Consider the following 16224-nt stretch of genomic DNA (forward strand, 5'->3'; position numbering starts at 1 on the left):
TATATATATATAATAAATCAATGGAAAATTAAACAAAAGTATTGTCTATATATATTCACTAGTTAAAGGCTCGTGCGTTGCACGATTTTATCATAAACTTATAGGATATACATTTTATTTGATAAACAATAATCTCTCAAATAATTATTATAATAAAAAATGGAAAAAAAAAATTGGTATAATAATTATCAAATATAAAATGATAACACCAAATAAAATTATTATTTTGTAACCTACCAATTGTGCTCTAATGAGAATTTTGTATCTTTGGGAGATTGTTGAATTCTTCTTTGTACACTATATCCTTGTTCTTGTTTGTCATTGTTCTTTATTATAAAATTTTACGATTGACAAAAAATCATGTCAAACTATATTTAATGATTGATAAAAAAATAAAAATAAAAACTATATGGACAGATAGATCAACGTGTACAACTCTAATAGTTAGCCAAATCTATTTCAATCAGGAAAAAAAATCAAATTGTTATGAAGAATTTATAATCAATTTTTTATCAAAACATGCTTAATTGTAAGCTAAAAAGAAGAATTTTCTCTAAATCAAAATTGAGAGGATGAAAGAAACATATCACCATTAGAACCCATGTCATAAAACAAAAAATAATTTAAAAAATCATGCTGAAGCATATTTAATGATTAATTCTCAAACCATAATCATATAAATTGTATAAATTATAAGCAAATTAGGTTAAACAAAAAACAAAAAAATACACAAAACCTATTCGATTTAATGACAAAAAATTAGAGCAAACAAATACATACCTAAAAGGTTGTAGGTAGAAGAAGAGAAGTATAAAGAAAAAGAACCTTATAATACATATTCATTATAAATTATTTAGTATATATACACTCCACATTGAAGAAATTGATATGAATAAAAAGTTTAATGTTAGTCTAATTTGTGGGAGTGTAAAGTTGAAGTTCAAATCTTAAAAAAAGTGGCAGGAGGAAATTCAAAGAATTTAGTGTTTTATTTAAATACAAAGAGTAGTTGCTATTTTTTTTTTTTTTTTTTTACATGTAGTAATATTAATTTAAATTAAAAAATAAGGATAATTTGAAGATTTCAAAAAAAAAAAAAAAAAAAACTTCTCTACTTTTTCCCTTTGGAATTGTACTCTTGGTTTTTTTTTTTTTTTTTTTTAAAGAAAAAAGAGTTGCAATCTTTTATTTTTATTTTTATTTGTTGAATTGTAGTTTTGTTGAGTTTTATTAATTTTTTAGATAAGTTTCTCGGTGTTTTTTGATTGTATGGTAGAAAATTTCTTGTTTGAGAAAGTTTGTTTAAAACTTAAAGAAATTTTTCAGATTTTATATAATTTTTAATGATACAAAAAATATTATAAATAACTTTTATTAAAAAATTAATATTTTCACTAACTTACCTTTTGAATTCTTGAAAAAAATTATATTGTTTTGATTTGGTACGACAAAAATAATATATATATATATATATATTACATTTGTGATTATCCCTATAATAAATTAAAATATGATTCTAAATTACATTACTATTTATTAAATTAATCTAAAATGAAATAATAAATAAATTTAATAAGATCACGCACAACGCGCAGGTCTGTGACTAATTTAATAATAAAAGAAAAGAGCATGGGTAGTAAATCAAGAGGTGGGTAGTAAATCATGGGTAGTAAAAATTTATCTCAAAATTTTTTGGCATCTCTAGAGATTCCAAAAAAAAAAAAATGAGATAAAATAAGTAGATAGGCTTGCAGTTGCAGCACCATCTGTTTTTGTTTGACAAAGGATCAAAAGGTATTTTTATTTTATAAGGGATGATGGAACACAAATTCGTCAGTAAGAGTGAGCAGATGGAATCCCTTGTGGAATGTGAAGGTTTGCTCGATGAGGGCCACCGGTGTGGTGCCTGCCACAAAGTCTCCGATGCCAAAGTTAGGATAACAATCAAACACAGTAAAGAAGTAAAATATAATTTCAGAGTATTTTTGCATATCCCCCCTTTCCGTTGGTTGTATGAAAGCTTTATACCTGAGGCCTTAGGGGCTAGCCGTTGGGGCTGTTAATGCTCTCTGAAGTAACGCCCCTGGTCCAGTAATGAGACTTTTAAGAGGCTCCCAACGGTCTGCTTGGTCGATTTAGTAACTGCTCAGGTCATTGATTGACTGCATTGAATGACTCCCTGCCTTCGTCAGTGATGATGGCTTTCTTCGTTGTTTCTGATGACCTCGTCATGGATGATTCCTTCGTCATTAATGTTATCTTCGTCAGTGGGATGCAGAATCGTCATTCCTATCAGTTGCCCCCCAGGTTCTGGGGTCGTCGGTGACACGTCATGACGATCACAGAAGATGAAAAGTTTTTCTTGTGACTCTTGGGGTTCTGTTCCGCTTTTAATGCTTAGTGGCGGCGCTACACGCAATCATGGCCACGTGGCGCGTGATGATCTGTGGAATTAATGGCATGACCCTTGGGTTTCCCGCTGGTTTTTCAATCGTTTTTGGCCCACATTTAAAACTTCTCCTCTTTAATTTTTCTTCCACTTCTTAGAGAGCAAAGACAGACCAATTCTTTAGAGCATTTTCTTGGGACTTCCTTTCTTCTCCAAATTACCTTGCGCTGTGCTTCTGCTATTCCACCATTGGAGGTACGTTTCTCTTTCCTTTTTCTTTCTTCTTTTTCTTCTTTTACTGTAGCATAATTTCTGATTTGCTATTCCCTTTTGCTTCTATTCTGTTGTTGGTCCTTGTTTTTCTTTTGGGGTTTTAGTTTCGTACCTTATTTTTCTGCCCTCCGATTTCTGCATTTTCCATGGTTGATAGCTTGGAGGTTAGGATAGCTTGCCCGTTGATCTCCTTTCTTTTTGCGCGTCTAGGGGGGTCTTTGGGTACTTACCCGTTTTTAGAAAATTTTGTGTACGAGGGCAATAGTCTGAGTGTGGTTTTGGGCGAATTGTTGCCTTTGCTCCGTCAATCGCTTAATTGGTTCGAGGGTTTAGGAGGGAGAGGATTAATGTTTGAGGTTAGGTCTAGTGAACTTGAGACTGGGCTATCATCCAGTGGTGACCCGGCTGAAGGAGATACCGCCGTCTCTGGCCCTCGAGAGGTTAGGGCTTTTTATGCCCTTAATGAGATTTGTGGTCTGGATGCCGAGACCGTAAATAGATTCAAGGATAGGTTTCAATTTCCATCTAGGGTTCGTGTTCGTCTACCCAGGGAAGAAGATAGGGCCTATCACTTTTTTCCAGGCGAAATATGCTTTTATGAGTCAACCTTCACCTATGGGCTTAGACTCCCCGTCCACCCGTTCCTGATGGAACTTTTAGATCACTGTATGCAAATATGGTTGGCCTCCAACGGGGATATGATCAGGATAGGCGAGCTCACCTACCTGTATCGTTTGAAAGAGTCTAAGGAGTGGGGGTATTATGAATTAATCCCTTGGGAAAGAAAGACTAGGAACGTCAAGGGATTGCCCTCGTCATTCAGGTATTGGAAGTCGCGCTTTTTCTTTGTGTCTGGGGACGACTTCGAGACTCAATCCAGCAGTGATTGGGGTGATATCCCGAGGTTGCTCCGTCGGTGGGGAACCCGACCTTAGGTGCATCAGTATTTCTCCCCGTCGTTTCAATTTTGCCAATTTTGAGGCTCTGGTCTTACTAACTTCTTTGTTTCTTTGTTTGGTATAGTTAAGAGACGGCCTGGACTGAAGAGCCGGTATAAGGAACGCATAGAGACTGCGATCGGGTACGCTGAGACAATTGAAAGCTGGGACGAGCTGGTTGACCCCCGGTCTCTTGCATTTTACAATCTCGGTCCTGACCCGTCTCCTTTCGTTCTTCGTCAGCTTGGCATTGAAGGCAAAAAGAGTAAGTTTTAACTTCGTCAATGTTTGATTCTTCTTATGTACACTTAAGCAATCTTTGACTGGCATTTTCTTCTTGCAGAGATGACGACAAAATTCAACAAGGATATGTATGCAAAGATGAGATCAAAGAAGGACGAACCACTGTCTAATCTGGGGAAGAAGGCAGTGCGAGTTACCGGGAAAGGTCCTGCTTCCATGCCCCTTAGTATCGTCCCTTCCATAGCTTCCGAAACGACGAGGACTGCCTCCTCGACCGTCTCGATAGAGGAGATTCCTACTCCCGGCTCCAAAAGGCCGCGTGTGGTTGGCAAAGGGAAGGAGAAGACTGATACTCGTTCGTCCACCATTTGGGATGACGAGACGTTGGCCGTAGAAAAGGCTCATGAGGTCGTCACTCCAGCGGACTTGAAGGCTCTTTCTGACATGTCCCTAAACGATGTGGCTTCTCGTCATGTTCACAAACTCGTCCAGGTATGGAGTTCTTCCTTCTACATTTCATCACTTTTTTTGTTTTTTGTTTTTTTTTTTTTTTTTTATAGACGGCTTCATAATTTCCTCCAGGTGTTGGGAGAGAGCCTCCATATTACCGCTGAATACCTCACTCAAGGGGCCAAGGTGGCGTCTCTGACAACCCGGATGGAGGCCTTGGAGAAAGAGAGCTCTGATCTGAGGACGAACCTGATCACCTCCATGGACGAGGCAACGACTTTGAAGGAGAAGGTCAAAGTGCTGGAGGACGACCTTAGAGTTGAGCGCGGGTTGACTCACGAGAAGGACGAGCAGCTTCTTGTAGCCAAGGAGAAGCTTGTGACCATCGATGCTCGATCCGTGGAGGCTTTCCAGACCACTGACGAGTACAATACTGTGCTCTTCAGTTGGTATTTCAAAGGTTTCGAGCTTCTCCGGAGGTATATGATCAAGCATCCTTCTGGAGTCAACCTGGAGAGTCTGGACTTGGAAGAGGTTGACAAGGAAATGGCTCTGGATGAGGTGGCTTCATCTTCTGCCCCTGGTGATGACGCGCCTGAGCCTATTGCTGACGTACCGGCCAGTGAAGGCACAGCCGATGCCTGATTTGGATACTTAGAAATTTTTTGTTTTATGGTGGGTGCCCGTCTTGTTTTGGGCCTTTTCTTTTTGTAAATCTAATTTCAAAACAGTTAATTTTATTTTGAAAACAATGATAGTGGCCCAGTGGTTATGGGCTGGAATGAAGCGTACTTACTTTTCCTCTAGATGTTTTGGCTGATTTACATCCGTCTACAGTTTTGTGCTTTGTTAATTAGTTGTTGCATCCTATTTTGATTTGATGTACTGCACTCTTTTCTCCGTCAACTGACTCCTGCCACTTGTGACTGTCAGGGGGTGCTGCTTGGGCGACTTATGTCCGTCTAGGCGGACTCTTGTCACTTATTTTTTTTTTGTCGTCAGTAACTTACATCCGTCAAGGCGGAATCTTGTTACTTAGTCTTTTAACCATCCTACTATGGTCGTCAGTAACTTACATCCGTCAAGGCGGAATCTTGTTACTGTCTTTTAACCATCCTATGATGGTCGTCAGTAACTTACATCCGTCAAGGCGGAATCTTGTTACTTAGTCTTTTAACCATACTACGATGGTCGTTAGTAACTTACATCCGTCAAGGTGGAATCTTGTTACTTAGTCTTTTAACCATCCTACTATGGTCGTCAGTAACTTACATCCATCAAGGCGGAATCTTGTTACTTTGTCTTTTAACCATCCTATGATGGTCGTCAGTAACTTACATCCGTCAAGGCGGAATCTTGTTACTTAGTCTTTTATAGGCCTCATGGTCGACCAGTACTGCCTGCGCAAAAACATCAGAGGAATAACACTTTTATTAACTTCAATAACGAATGCATTCGTGTATTACATTTACTCATGGTATTTCTTTAAATGCTCAATGTTCCAAGGACGAGGGAGCTTTTGTCCGTCCATAGTTTCCAGATGGTAACTTCCTTGTCTAGAGTAGTGAATGACGCGGTAAGGCCCTTCCCATGTAGGGCCCAGCTTCCCTTGAGTAGGGTCTTTAGTTGCTATAGTGACTTTGCGAAGGACGAGGTCCCCTATGTCCAGACGCCTGAGTTTAACCCTCTTGTTGTAGTATTCGGCCATCTTTTTTTGATACTTTGTCATTCTACCGGACGCATTATCTCTTACTTCATCCAGGCAATCCAGGTTGAACCGCAGTTCCTCGTCATTGAGCCCATCTCTGAAAGTTCCTCGTCTGATGCTTGTTACTCCAACTTCTACTGGGATTACTGCCTCTGTGCCATAGGTAAGCCTGAAGGGTGTCTCTCCTGTTGGGGTTCTGGCTGTAGTCCTGTATGCCCACAGGACACTAGGTAGTTCTTCTGGCCAGGCACCTTTTGCTTCGTCCAGCTTGGTTTTGATTATCTTGAGCAGCGTCCTGTTCGTTACTTCCGTCTGTTCGTTTGCCTGAGGATGTCCCGGGGATGAGAACTGATTCTTGATCCCGAGGTCCGAGCAGAAGTCTCTGAATCCTTGGCTGTCGAACTGCCTCCCATTATCAGATATGATCGTCAAGGGAATCCCGAACCTACAGATTATGTTTTTCCACACAAAGCTCCAGATCCGAGCCTCAGTGATGGTTGCTAAGGCCTCTGCTTCAACCCATTTTGTGAAATAGTCAATAGCAACTAGAAGGAATTTTACCTGACCTTTACCTTGGGGCAGAGGACCGACGATATCGATTCCCCATTGTGCGAATGGCCATGGGGAGGCTATGGTCGTCATTTTCTCCGCTGGAAGCCGTTGCACATTCCCGTACCGCTGGCATCTGTCGCACCTTCTGACGATATCAGCAGCATCCCCCTGCATGGTTGGCCAAAAATACCCCGCTCTTATCACCTTGTTGACTAGGGATCTGGAGCCGGCATGGTCGCCACAGATTCCTCCATGTACTTCTTCCAGGATGTATTTGGCCTCATCCTCGTCGACGCACTTTAGATAAGGCATAGAGAAGCCTCTCTTATACAAGACGTCATTCAGGATCATGAACCTGGCTGCTCTCTTCTTGACCTTTCTGGCTTCGTCAGTATTTTGAGGTAGGTGCCCGTCCTGGAGGAAGGATATTATAGGCGTCATCCAGGTGTCTGTGCTCTGGATGGAGAACACCGCCACCTCTTCAATACTCGGGTGTTTCTGGATCTCTATTGCCATGTCTGTGCTCGTCTTCCCTTCTTCTAATGACGCTAGTTTTGATACTTCGTCGGCCCCAATATTCTGGCTTCTTGGTATCTGGACGAACTCCACTGTGTCGAACTCCTGAGTTAGTTGCCTTGTCAGTTTAAGGTATTTCTGCATCCTTTCTTCCTTTGCCTCGTACTCTCCACTGATCTGTCCGATTACTAGCTTTGAATCACTCTGGATCAGCAAGTTTTTGGCACCAAGAGCTTTCCCAAGCCTCAAGCCCGTCAATATTCCTTCATACTCGGCTTCGTTATTGGTGACTGGGAACTTTAGTTGGACCCCATATTTCATCACTTCTCCGTCGGGGGTGGTTATGACGACCCCTACTCCCCCCCTCTTTTGGGTTGACGAACCATCTGTCTGTATTGTCCATTTATCAACTTCGTCTATAATTCCATCTTCGTCTGGAAGAGTGAATTCAAGGATGAAGTCAGCCAGAGCTTGTGCCTTGATAGCTGTTCTTGGATGGTACTCGATGTCAAATTGGCTGAGTTCGATTGCCCATTGGACCATTCTCCCTGCTGCTTCTGGTTTGTTCATTGATTTCTTAATTGGTTGATCCGTCATCACAAAGATAGGATTTGACTGGAAATACGGCATAAGCTTGCGCGAGGCTACTATAAGTGCAAACGCAATCTTTTCGATCCTTGGGTACCTGAACTCAGCTCCTTGAAAGGCTTGGCTGACGTAGTACACCGGGAGTTGCTTCTTGCCTTCTTCTCTAATCAAGGCTGCGTTTACTGCCGAGGCTGACACCGCCAGGTACAAGTATAGGTTCTCCCCTCCTTTGGACGGGCTCAGGAGAGGTGGACTGCTCAGGTATTGCTTCAGCTCTTGGAACGTTGCTTCGCATTCGTCGGTCCAAGCAAAAACCTGCTTGAGGGTTTTGAAGAAGGGCAGGCATTTGTCTGTGGCCCTAGAGAAGAACCTATTTAGAGCTGCTATCCTTCCTGTAAGTTTTTGTACATCCTTGACGGTCTTGGGTGAGGCCATGTCAATGATAGCTCGTACTTTCTCTAAATTTGCTTCTATTCCTCTCTGGGACACCATGAATCCCAAGAACTTTCCCGAGGCTACCCCAAAAACACATTTGCTTAGATTCAAATTCATCTGGTGTTTTTTCAGGGTTGCAAAAGTCTCCTCCAGGTCGTCCAGATGAGCGAGCTCCTCCTTGCTCTTGACGAGCATATCGTCCACGTATACTTCCATGTTCCTGCCAATCTGTTGGCTGAACATTTTTTTTACCAATCTTTGGTACGTAGCTCCAGCATTTTTCAACCCAAAAGGCATCACCTTGTAACAGTAGAGTCCTTGGCTTGTGATGAAGGCGGTCTTCTCCTGGTCTTCTTCAGCCATCTTTATCTGGTTGTACCCTGAGAAGGCGTCCATGAACATCAGTAGCTTGTGTCCGGCGGTGGAGTCCACGAGCTGGTCTATCCTTGGTAGAGGGAAGCTGTCCTTTGGGCATGCTTTGTTCAGGTCGGTGAAGTCTACACACATTCTCCACTTTCCGTTCGCTTTCTTTACAAGGACGACATTGGCGAGCCATTCTGGATAGTATACTTCCCGGATGAATCCAGCCGTCAAGAGTTTGGTTACTTCCTCTGCTACTGCCTGATCTCGTTCTGGAGCGAAGGTTCTTCGTCGTTGCTGAACGGGCTTCCTGCTGGGGTCCACATTCAGCCTATGCTGGATGATTTCTGGAGATATGCCTGGCATGTCCTCATGACTCCATGCAAAGACATCTAGATTCCCCTTAAGGAATTTTATGAGTCTCGTTCTCATCTCGGGGCTTAGCGTTGTCCCTATCCTGGTCGTCTTGTCCGCATTTCCTTCTACCAACTCCACTGCTTCCAGGGTCTCCATCCCGTCCTCCTCTTTTTCTTCAATCGTCCACGTGTGGTTCTCCATTCTTGCCAGTACGGCCTGATAGCATTCCCTTGTCAGGACTTGGTCACCCTTCACTTCACCCACGCCGTTGTCTGTTGGGAATTTCACCTTCAAACAGTAGGTCGACGTCGCCGCCTTCCACTTGTTTAGGGTGGGCCTCCCAATGATGACATTGTAGGACGAGGGGCAATCTACCACCAGGAAGTCTACTTGTTTGGTCAACTGCAATGGGTAGGTCCCTGCCGTCACCGTCAGAGTCACTATACCCCTGGGGTAGACCCTGTCTCCACTGAAGCTGACGAGCGGAGAGTCAAAAGGGCGGAGCCTTTTTGGATCTAATCTCAACTGCTGGAAGGCTGGGAGGTAGATGATATCCGCTGAGCTCCCGTTATCAATAAGGATCTTTCTGGTATTGAACCCTTCTACATTCAGCACTATGACCAGGGGATCGTTGTGAGGTTGCTTTACTCCCCTGGCGTCTCCTTCATTAAAGGACATGTCTTGGTATGTTCGTCGATGCTTGGACGGAGGCATGGTGTGGACGCTGTTCACCTGTCTGTGGCATGCTTTTTTGAGTGATCTAAATGATCCTCCTGAGGATGGTCCTCCCGTAATCGTGTTTATCTCCCCGATCACTTTGCGCGGAGGCTGGGACGGATGGTCGTCATCCCGAGTGAAGGATTCATGTTGGGTCCTGTTGTCGTCTCTGAACTTGCTATATTCTCCTTTCTTTACATATTTCTGTAACTTTCCTTTCCGTATTAATTCCTCTATTTGTTCCTTCAGGTCTCTGCAATCTTCTGTGTTGTGGCCGTGGTCTCTATGGAACCGGCAATACTTGTTCTTGTCACGTACGTTGGGGGACGAGTGTAATGGTCTGGGTCATTTGAGATAATGCTCGTCCTTGATCTGCGTGAAAACCTTGTCAACAGGCATAACCAAAGGAGTAAATTTTACCTGACGAGGATTTTTGTCGTCTCTCCTTCTATTCCCGTCATTGTTCCGACGTTCTGGTCTGTCTCTCTTTTACCCTCTGCGGTCGTCTTCCCCTTTGGACTTGTCTCCTAGCCTCTCAGTATCTTTTATGGCAGCTAGAGCATCTTCCACGTTCATGTACTTTTATGCCTTCAGGAGCATCTCAGCCATCGTCTTCGGGGGGTTTTTTGCAAGAGAGGCCACAAGGTCTCTGGATCTCAACCCTGCTTTGAAGGTCGTCAGCTGCACCTTGTCATCAGCTTCGTCCACTTCCAGAGTTTCCCGGGTGAATCGCTTGACATATGACCTCAGAGTCTCCTTCTCTCCCTGTCTTATGGTAAGTAAGTAATCTACTGGTCTCCTCGGGCGTTGCCCCCCTATGAAATGGCGCAAGAAAGCACTACTCAGCTGATCGAAATTGTCTATGGACGAGTTTGACAACTTAGTAAACCACTCTCTTGCAGCTCCTTTGAGAGTCGTAGGGAAGGAACGACACAATATCTCGTCAGGTGGTTGCTGAAGACCCAGAGTCGTCTTAAAGGTATTAAGATGATCCTGAGGGTCCTTGAGTCCGTCGAATGGCTCTAATTGAGGCAGGCGAAACTTTGACGGCACGGGGCAATCAAGTACCGCTGCAGTGAAGGGCGAATCCGTAGCCCTTATCATTTTGTCTACGCTCCGGTCTGTCTTTTCTTTGATAGCGCTCCTTAGTTCGTCCATCTCTTTCCTCATTTCCCGAAGAAGATCTGAGTTCTGTTCGTCCGGAGTAGTTGGTCTCTGGGGGGTTTCCCTCCGTTGGCTATCCCCCTCTCCCTCTGTGTTACCCTTGGACCGGTTTTCTTCCTGTTGAGCTTGTTGAACCTGCTGGAGCCGCAGCTTCATTTCCTGGTTCTATCTGGTGAGTTCCTCAATAGTGGCTGCAAGGGCTTGAACTTGCTGGGCCAAGGTTGCTGAATCTGGGTTGGATTCCATCTGGATATGGAGAATTGATGGAAACTACGTTTTCGACTATGAATCTGAAAACTCGTTCCCCACAGACGGCGCCAAACTGATGGAACACAAATTCGTCAGTAAGAGTGAGCAGATGGAATCTCTTGTGGAATGTGAAGGTTTGCTCGATGAGGGCCACTGGTGTGGTGCCTGCCACAAAGTCTCTGATGCCAAAGTTAGGATAACAATCAAACACAGTAAAGAAGTAAAATATAATTTCAGAGTATTTTTGCATATCCCCCCTTTTCGTTGGTTGTATGAAAGCTTTATACCTGAGGCCTTAGGGGCTAGCCGTTGGGACTGTTAATGCTCTCTGAAGTAACGCCCCTGGTCCAGTAATGAGACTTTTAAGAGGCTCCCAACGGTCTGCTTGGTCGATTTAGTAACTGCTCAGGTCATTGATTGACTGCATTGAATGACTCCCTGCCTTCGTCAGTGATGATGGCTTTCTTCGTTGTTTCTGATGACCTCGTCATGGATGATTCCTTCGTCATTAATGTTATCTTCGTCAGTGGGATGCAGAATCGTCATTCCTATCAAGGGATACAATGACCAAGGATCAAATGTACATTTACATTCTGATCCATTTTGTTTGTGAAACTGTTGATTAGAGGAAAATTCTTCTTGGCATTGTTTAATAGACATGATCAATAAGTCAGTCCATTTGCATAAGTTCAAACACTGCTTGAAATTGATTGTTATTTACAGCTTTAGATAGCTTCATTTGTGACGTTTAACCAAATTCAAGCGAAAGTTTGCAGCCATGTAGTTTACTTTATGGTCAGTAACTGTGATCGAATTAAAGTTACATTAAGGATATGAACTCAACCAAATTTTTATGCGTATGAATGTTATTCCCACACGTCTTTGGAGAGTCTTTGCAAAACCCTTTCTCTCTTTTTTTTCTTTTTTTTTTTGGCATTTGAATCTTTTTGCTTGTGCAGTTCTTAACCCAACTAAAGTGTTATATAAACATTTAGCCAGCGCTTGTTACAATTTGAAATCCTAATCTTTGTATTTAAGAGAGCATTCTTTGGGTGTATTTAGTTTCGGTTTTATGTGAAAGTTGCTTGTAATTGTGACTATTTTTTTTAGTTCACTTTACTCGTATTATTTGTTTATAAGATTTTTGTGACATGATGTTTTTCGAACACACCAGTACCAATGAGTTGTTGAATGCTGTTAAGATTGAAAAATCTTCTTTGGTTGAAAAGGTTAAATGAACTAGAAAATGACTTAAGTATCACTAGAGAACAACTTGGTAGGTCTTCTAGCTCTAAACTTGATGAGATGCTGAGTGCTCAAAAATCCTCTTCTAATAAAACTAGTTTAGGGTATATTGAAGGTGGTTTGTCTTCTAAAAATTCTTCTACAAAATTTATCATATCTTCTTCTAATTCTATTCCTAAACCGGCAGAGAGAGCTCATACGGAAGAAATTCTTGCTACTAGAAGAATTAGAGTTGACTTGAGTGATTACAAACCAAAACAGTCTGTTCACCCTATTGCTGAAACGAAAATCAAACCTCATCCTTAATGGTTTTGTCATTTCTGTGGTGGAGCTGGATATACTCACCCAAATTGTTTCAAGTTGCAAGCAAGCAACTAAGCAAACAGTGTCAGTGCCAAAAGCATAAGATCCTATGACACTTATTAAAGAATTGGTAAAGGCACTTAATCTTTTTGCTAATTCTAGAATTGATCGATCTTCAATCCAATCCTTCAAGGAACTCCAACTTCCTTTCTACATCTAAGAAGATGTGTATTCAAAAGGCTTATCTTAATATGAGTGATTTGTTCTTTGTTTTGATCAAAAATCTTGATTTCGACATCACATATTTTGATCGTAAAGACTAAAAAATCTTATGAGAAAAGCATAAATAACCATCTCACCACTAGTGTAGAGCAATTTGTGTGTTTCTTTATAAATTTTTAAAAAAAAAAAATATATATATATATATATATATATGAGATTAAGAGAAATCTCATGCAAAAAATCATTGAACAAAGGTGATGCATTTTTTTTTTTAAATGTGTACAATAGTGGGCTTGAAATAAAAGAAATATATATATGCCCTTGTGATTTGTGACTATGCATTAAGCTCTCAAGCATAAATTTTCATGAAAGCATATGTCAATAGATTGTAACTCTACATTGGGAAATGTGGGAGTTATAATATGTACGTCTTTAGGTGATAGTAACTTTTAAATCAATGTGATTGATAATTTAGAAAATTTGATTGAATTTTATTTACATCTGGGTTAACTAGCCAAAAAAATTACTTTGACTAGTTAATTTCTAATGCATTATTATCCTTTTATCCAAAAAAATAACCAAAGCACATGCTCGCACATACCATGTTCTTTGACCCTGATGCTCATAATATGTATGAGCAAATTTTTATTCTCATTCTATAAATTTATCATCCCTCCTACTCAAAAATATTAATAAAAATACCATGAAAATACCTAAATTCTCTCCCAATTATTCTATAAATTTTCCAAATAAATAATCCTTCATCAAATCCAAGCTTCCCCTTGTGGGTATAATTGATAAATCCTTTTATTTCATTGGTCTTATGCTTCTTGTCTCTATAAGACTATAATGAATACCATGCATGTGTGATTATGAATATTTATAGACACACATAATTAAGCTAAGATTATTTTCAAGCTTATGTTGGTATATTAATTCTCATTATTAAATGAACACATCCATGCATGTATAACATGGGACCTTTTCTTTTTCCTTTTTTAATTAAGAACTTGGATATCACTAGATATAGTGGCGAAGCTAAGGAGCTGACTTTTGAAAAATTCCCCAAATAGTAGTATTAAAATAAATTTTTAATTAAAAAAAAAAAAAAAAACCTTAAAAATTAGGAAAAACTTTTAATCACCGGCCCCCTAAGATTTTTGACCCAAAAAATACATATTAAGAATATCAATTCTAAAAAACTCAGCCCATATTTTTTGGCCCATAAACAATTAAAAAATAAATAAAAAAGTCAAATCCCTTGAAAATTGGGATTCCTACTTCCTAGTCCTAATTAAATTAATAAATTAGGACTCCAAAATCAGAATAAATACACAAAACACAACCCAAACTTCCCAACTTTGAGAATCGATCCAAACTTCACAAAGTCACTGCCGTTTATACATTAAAAAAAAAAAAAAAAAAATTGGTCTTACGTTACGCCGCTTGCTGGTCTCCACACAGCACTGCATCGCCTCCGAGTCCCCTTTTAGCCGGACTTGACGACCAGTGGTATCCCTCTCTCTCAGCTCTGTTTTGTGTTTCTGTCGTTAGTTGAGTTGTATGTTGGTTGTTTATGGCTTAAAAAAAAAATCTGCAATTTTTATTTTTGATAATAGTGGCTGGCTTGTGGTTTATTTGATGTTTATATTTGTTAAGAATTTTTTTATTTAATTTGCCTAATTGCACATAGAGAGAGATTACTAAAAAAAAAAATTCATTATTTATAATTTAATTTGCCTAATATTAATTCCCTTCTAGTTTTTTGTTGCTGCAGCTGCCATGGAGTCCGAGGATTACCTGTTCGACAATGACGCTGACGACTACTATGACTATTACAGTGACAAAGACTACAACAACGAGGATGACAAGGTAGAAGAAGAAGAAGAGAAAAAAATGGATAACATAGCTGTTGGAGACTATGACGGTGAGTCAAGAAGTAACAAGAAGGCAAAACAAAGTTACGTTGTATTGAAAGAATCAGATATTCAACAACGTCAAGAGAACGAAATCGCCGAGGTATCCAATGTTCTTTCCATATCAAAAGCTGCCGCGACGGCGCTTCTACTTCAGTACAAATGGAGTGTGTGTGACGTTCAAGATGAGTGGTTTGCTGATGAAGAGAGAGTTAGAAAAAAAGTAGGTTTGTTTGAAAAACCGGTTTTCTTGCTGCCCAAGAAACTTAGAAAAGTTGAACTAACTTGTTCTATATGTTATGAGAATGTCCGCGTTTCTATGATGGGTTGGGTTAGTTGTGGTCATCCCTTTTGTAGGGAGTGTTGGGAGAAGTATGTGAGTGTGGCAATTGAGGATGGGGTTGGATGTTTGACATTGAGATGTCCTGAACCGCGCTGTAACGCTGTGGTGGATCGTGATTCAATTGATTTGCTTGCCAAAAAGGAAGATAAGGAAAGGTATTCACAGTATTTGTTAAGGTCTTATATTGAGAGTAATAAGAAGTATAAGTGGTGTCCAGGGGCGGATTGCGAGTACGCGGTGGAGTTTTGTGAAGGAGGTGACAAAGAGTACTATGATGTTTGTTGCCATTGTAGCAATAGCTTTTGTTGGAATTGTATGGATGATGCGCATAGGCCAGTGGATTGTGAGACTGTGGCTAAGTGGCAATTAAAGAATAGTTCTGAGGCTGAGAATACAGCATGGATGTTAGTCAATACAAAGCCATGTCCAAAGTGTGGAAAACCCATTGAGAAGAACCAAGGGTGCATGCACATGACGTGCCGGAAACCTTGTGGACATGAGTTTTGCTGGATGTGCCTTGGAACATGGAAGGAGCATGGTCAAATGACAGGTGGGTTCTATGCTTGTAATACATTCCAGAAGAACAAGGTAGAGGGAAAGTATAATGAGGCTGAAGATATCAGAAAAAGAGCTAAGAAGCATTTGGAAAAGTATACTCATTATTATGAGAGATGGGCAGGCAACGAATCATCAAGGAAACAAGCTGTTAATGATTTAAAGCATATGCAAAAGGACTACATGGGAAGACTGAGTGACCTACGAGGGGCAACTGAGGCTGAGCTTAAGTTCATTACAGAGGCCTGGCTGCAGATAATTGAATGTAGGAGAGTGCTTAAGTGGACATACGCATATGGGTATTACCTTCCTGATGATGGAGACAAGAAAGCAAAATCAAAAAGGGGGTTCTTTGAGTACTTGCAAGGGGAGGCAGAGTCTAATTTGGAAAGGCTTCATCATTGTTCAGAGAAGGATATACATGACTACCTCGACAAAAAGTGTCCAGACAAAGAATTCAACAATTTCCGAGCAAAGCTATCCGGGCTTACCACAGTGACAAGGAATTACTTTGAGAATCTAGTTAAGGCATTGGAGAATGGCCTAGAAGATGCCAACTCTCAAGAGGCTTGCAGCTCTCAAGAGGCTTGCAGCTCTCAAGGGGCTTGCAGCTCTCAAGGGGCTTGCAGCAAGATAAAGAGTAGGACACCAATAAAGAGAGGAAGGACTAAGGGTAAGAGGATACGTTAGTCAAAAATATC

The 16224-nt window shown here is 40.9% G+C and overlaps 2 protein-coding genes across 2 annotated transcripts; one reads left to right on the forward strand and one right to left on the reverse strand.

Moving 5' to 3' along the window:
• Positions 1-10108: 10108 nt before the first annotated feature.
• On the reverse strand, positions 10109-10846 carry LOC115980788. Its single transcript, XM_031103002.1, has one exon. The coding sequence runs from the start codon at positions 10844-10846 to the stop codon at positions 10109-10111; it is 738 nt and encodes a 245-aa protein (XP_030958862.1).
• A 3298-nt stretch (positions 10847-14144) lies between these two features.
• LOC115980789 (probable E3 ubiquitin-protein ligase ARI5) lies at positions 14145-16213 on the forward strand. The gene is made up of 2 exons (XM_031103003.1): positions 14145-14221; positions 14471-16213. The coding sequence occupies exon 2, from the start codon at positions 14492-14494 to the stop codon at positions 16211-16213; it is 1722 nt and encodes a 573-aa protein (XP_030958863.1). The 5' UTR covers positions 14145-14221; positions 14471-14491.
• Positions 16214-16224: the final 11 nt, after the last annotated feature.

The sequence above is a fragment of the Quercus lobata genome, chromosome 3 (genome assembly GCF_001633185.2).
Source record: "Quercus lobata isolate SW786 chromosome 3, ValleyOak3.0 Primary Assembly, whole genome shotgun sequence".
Classification (NCBI taxonomy): Eukaryota; Viridiplantae; Streptophyta; class Magnoliopsida; order Fagales; family Fagaceae; genus Quercus; species Quercus lobata.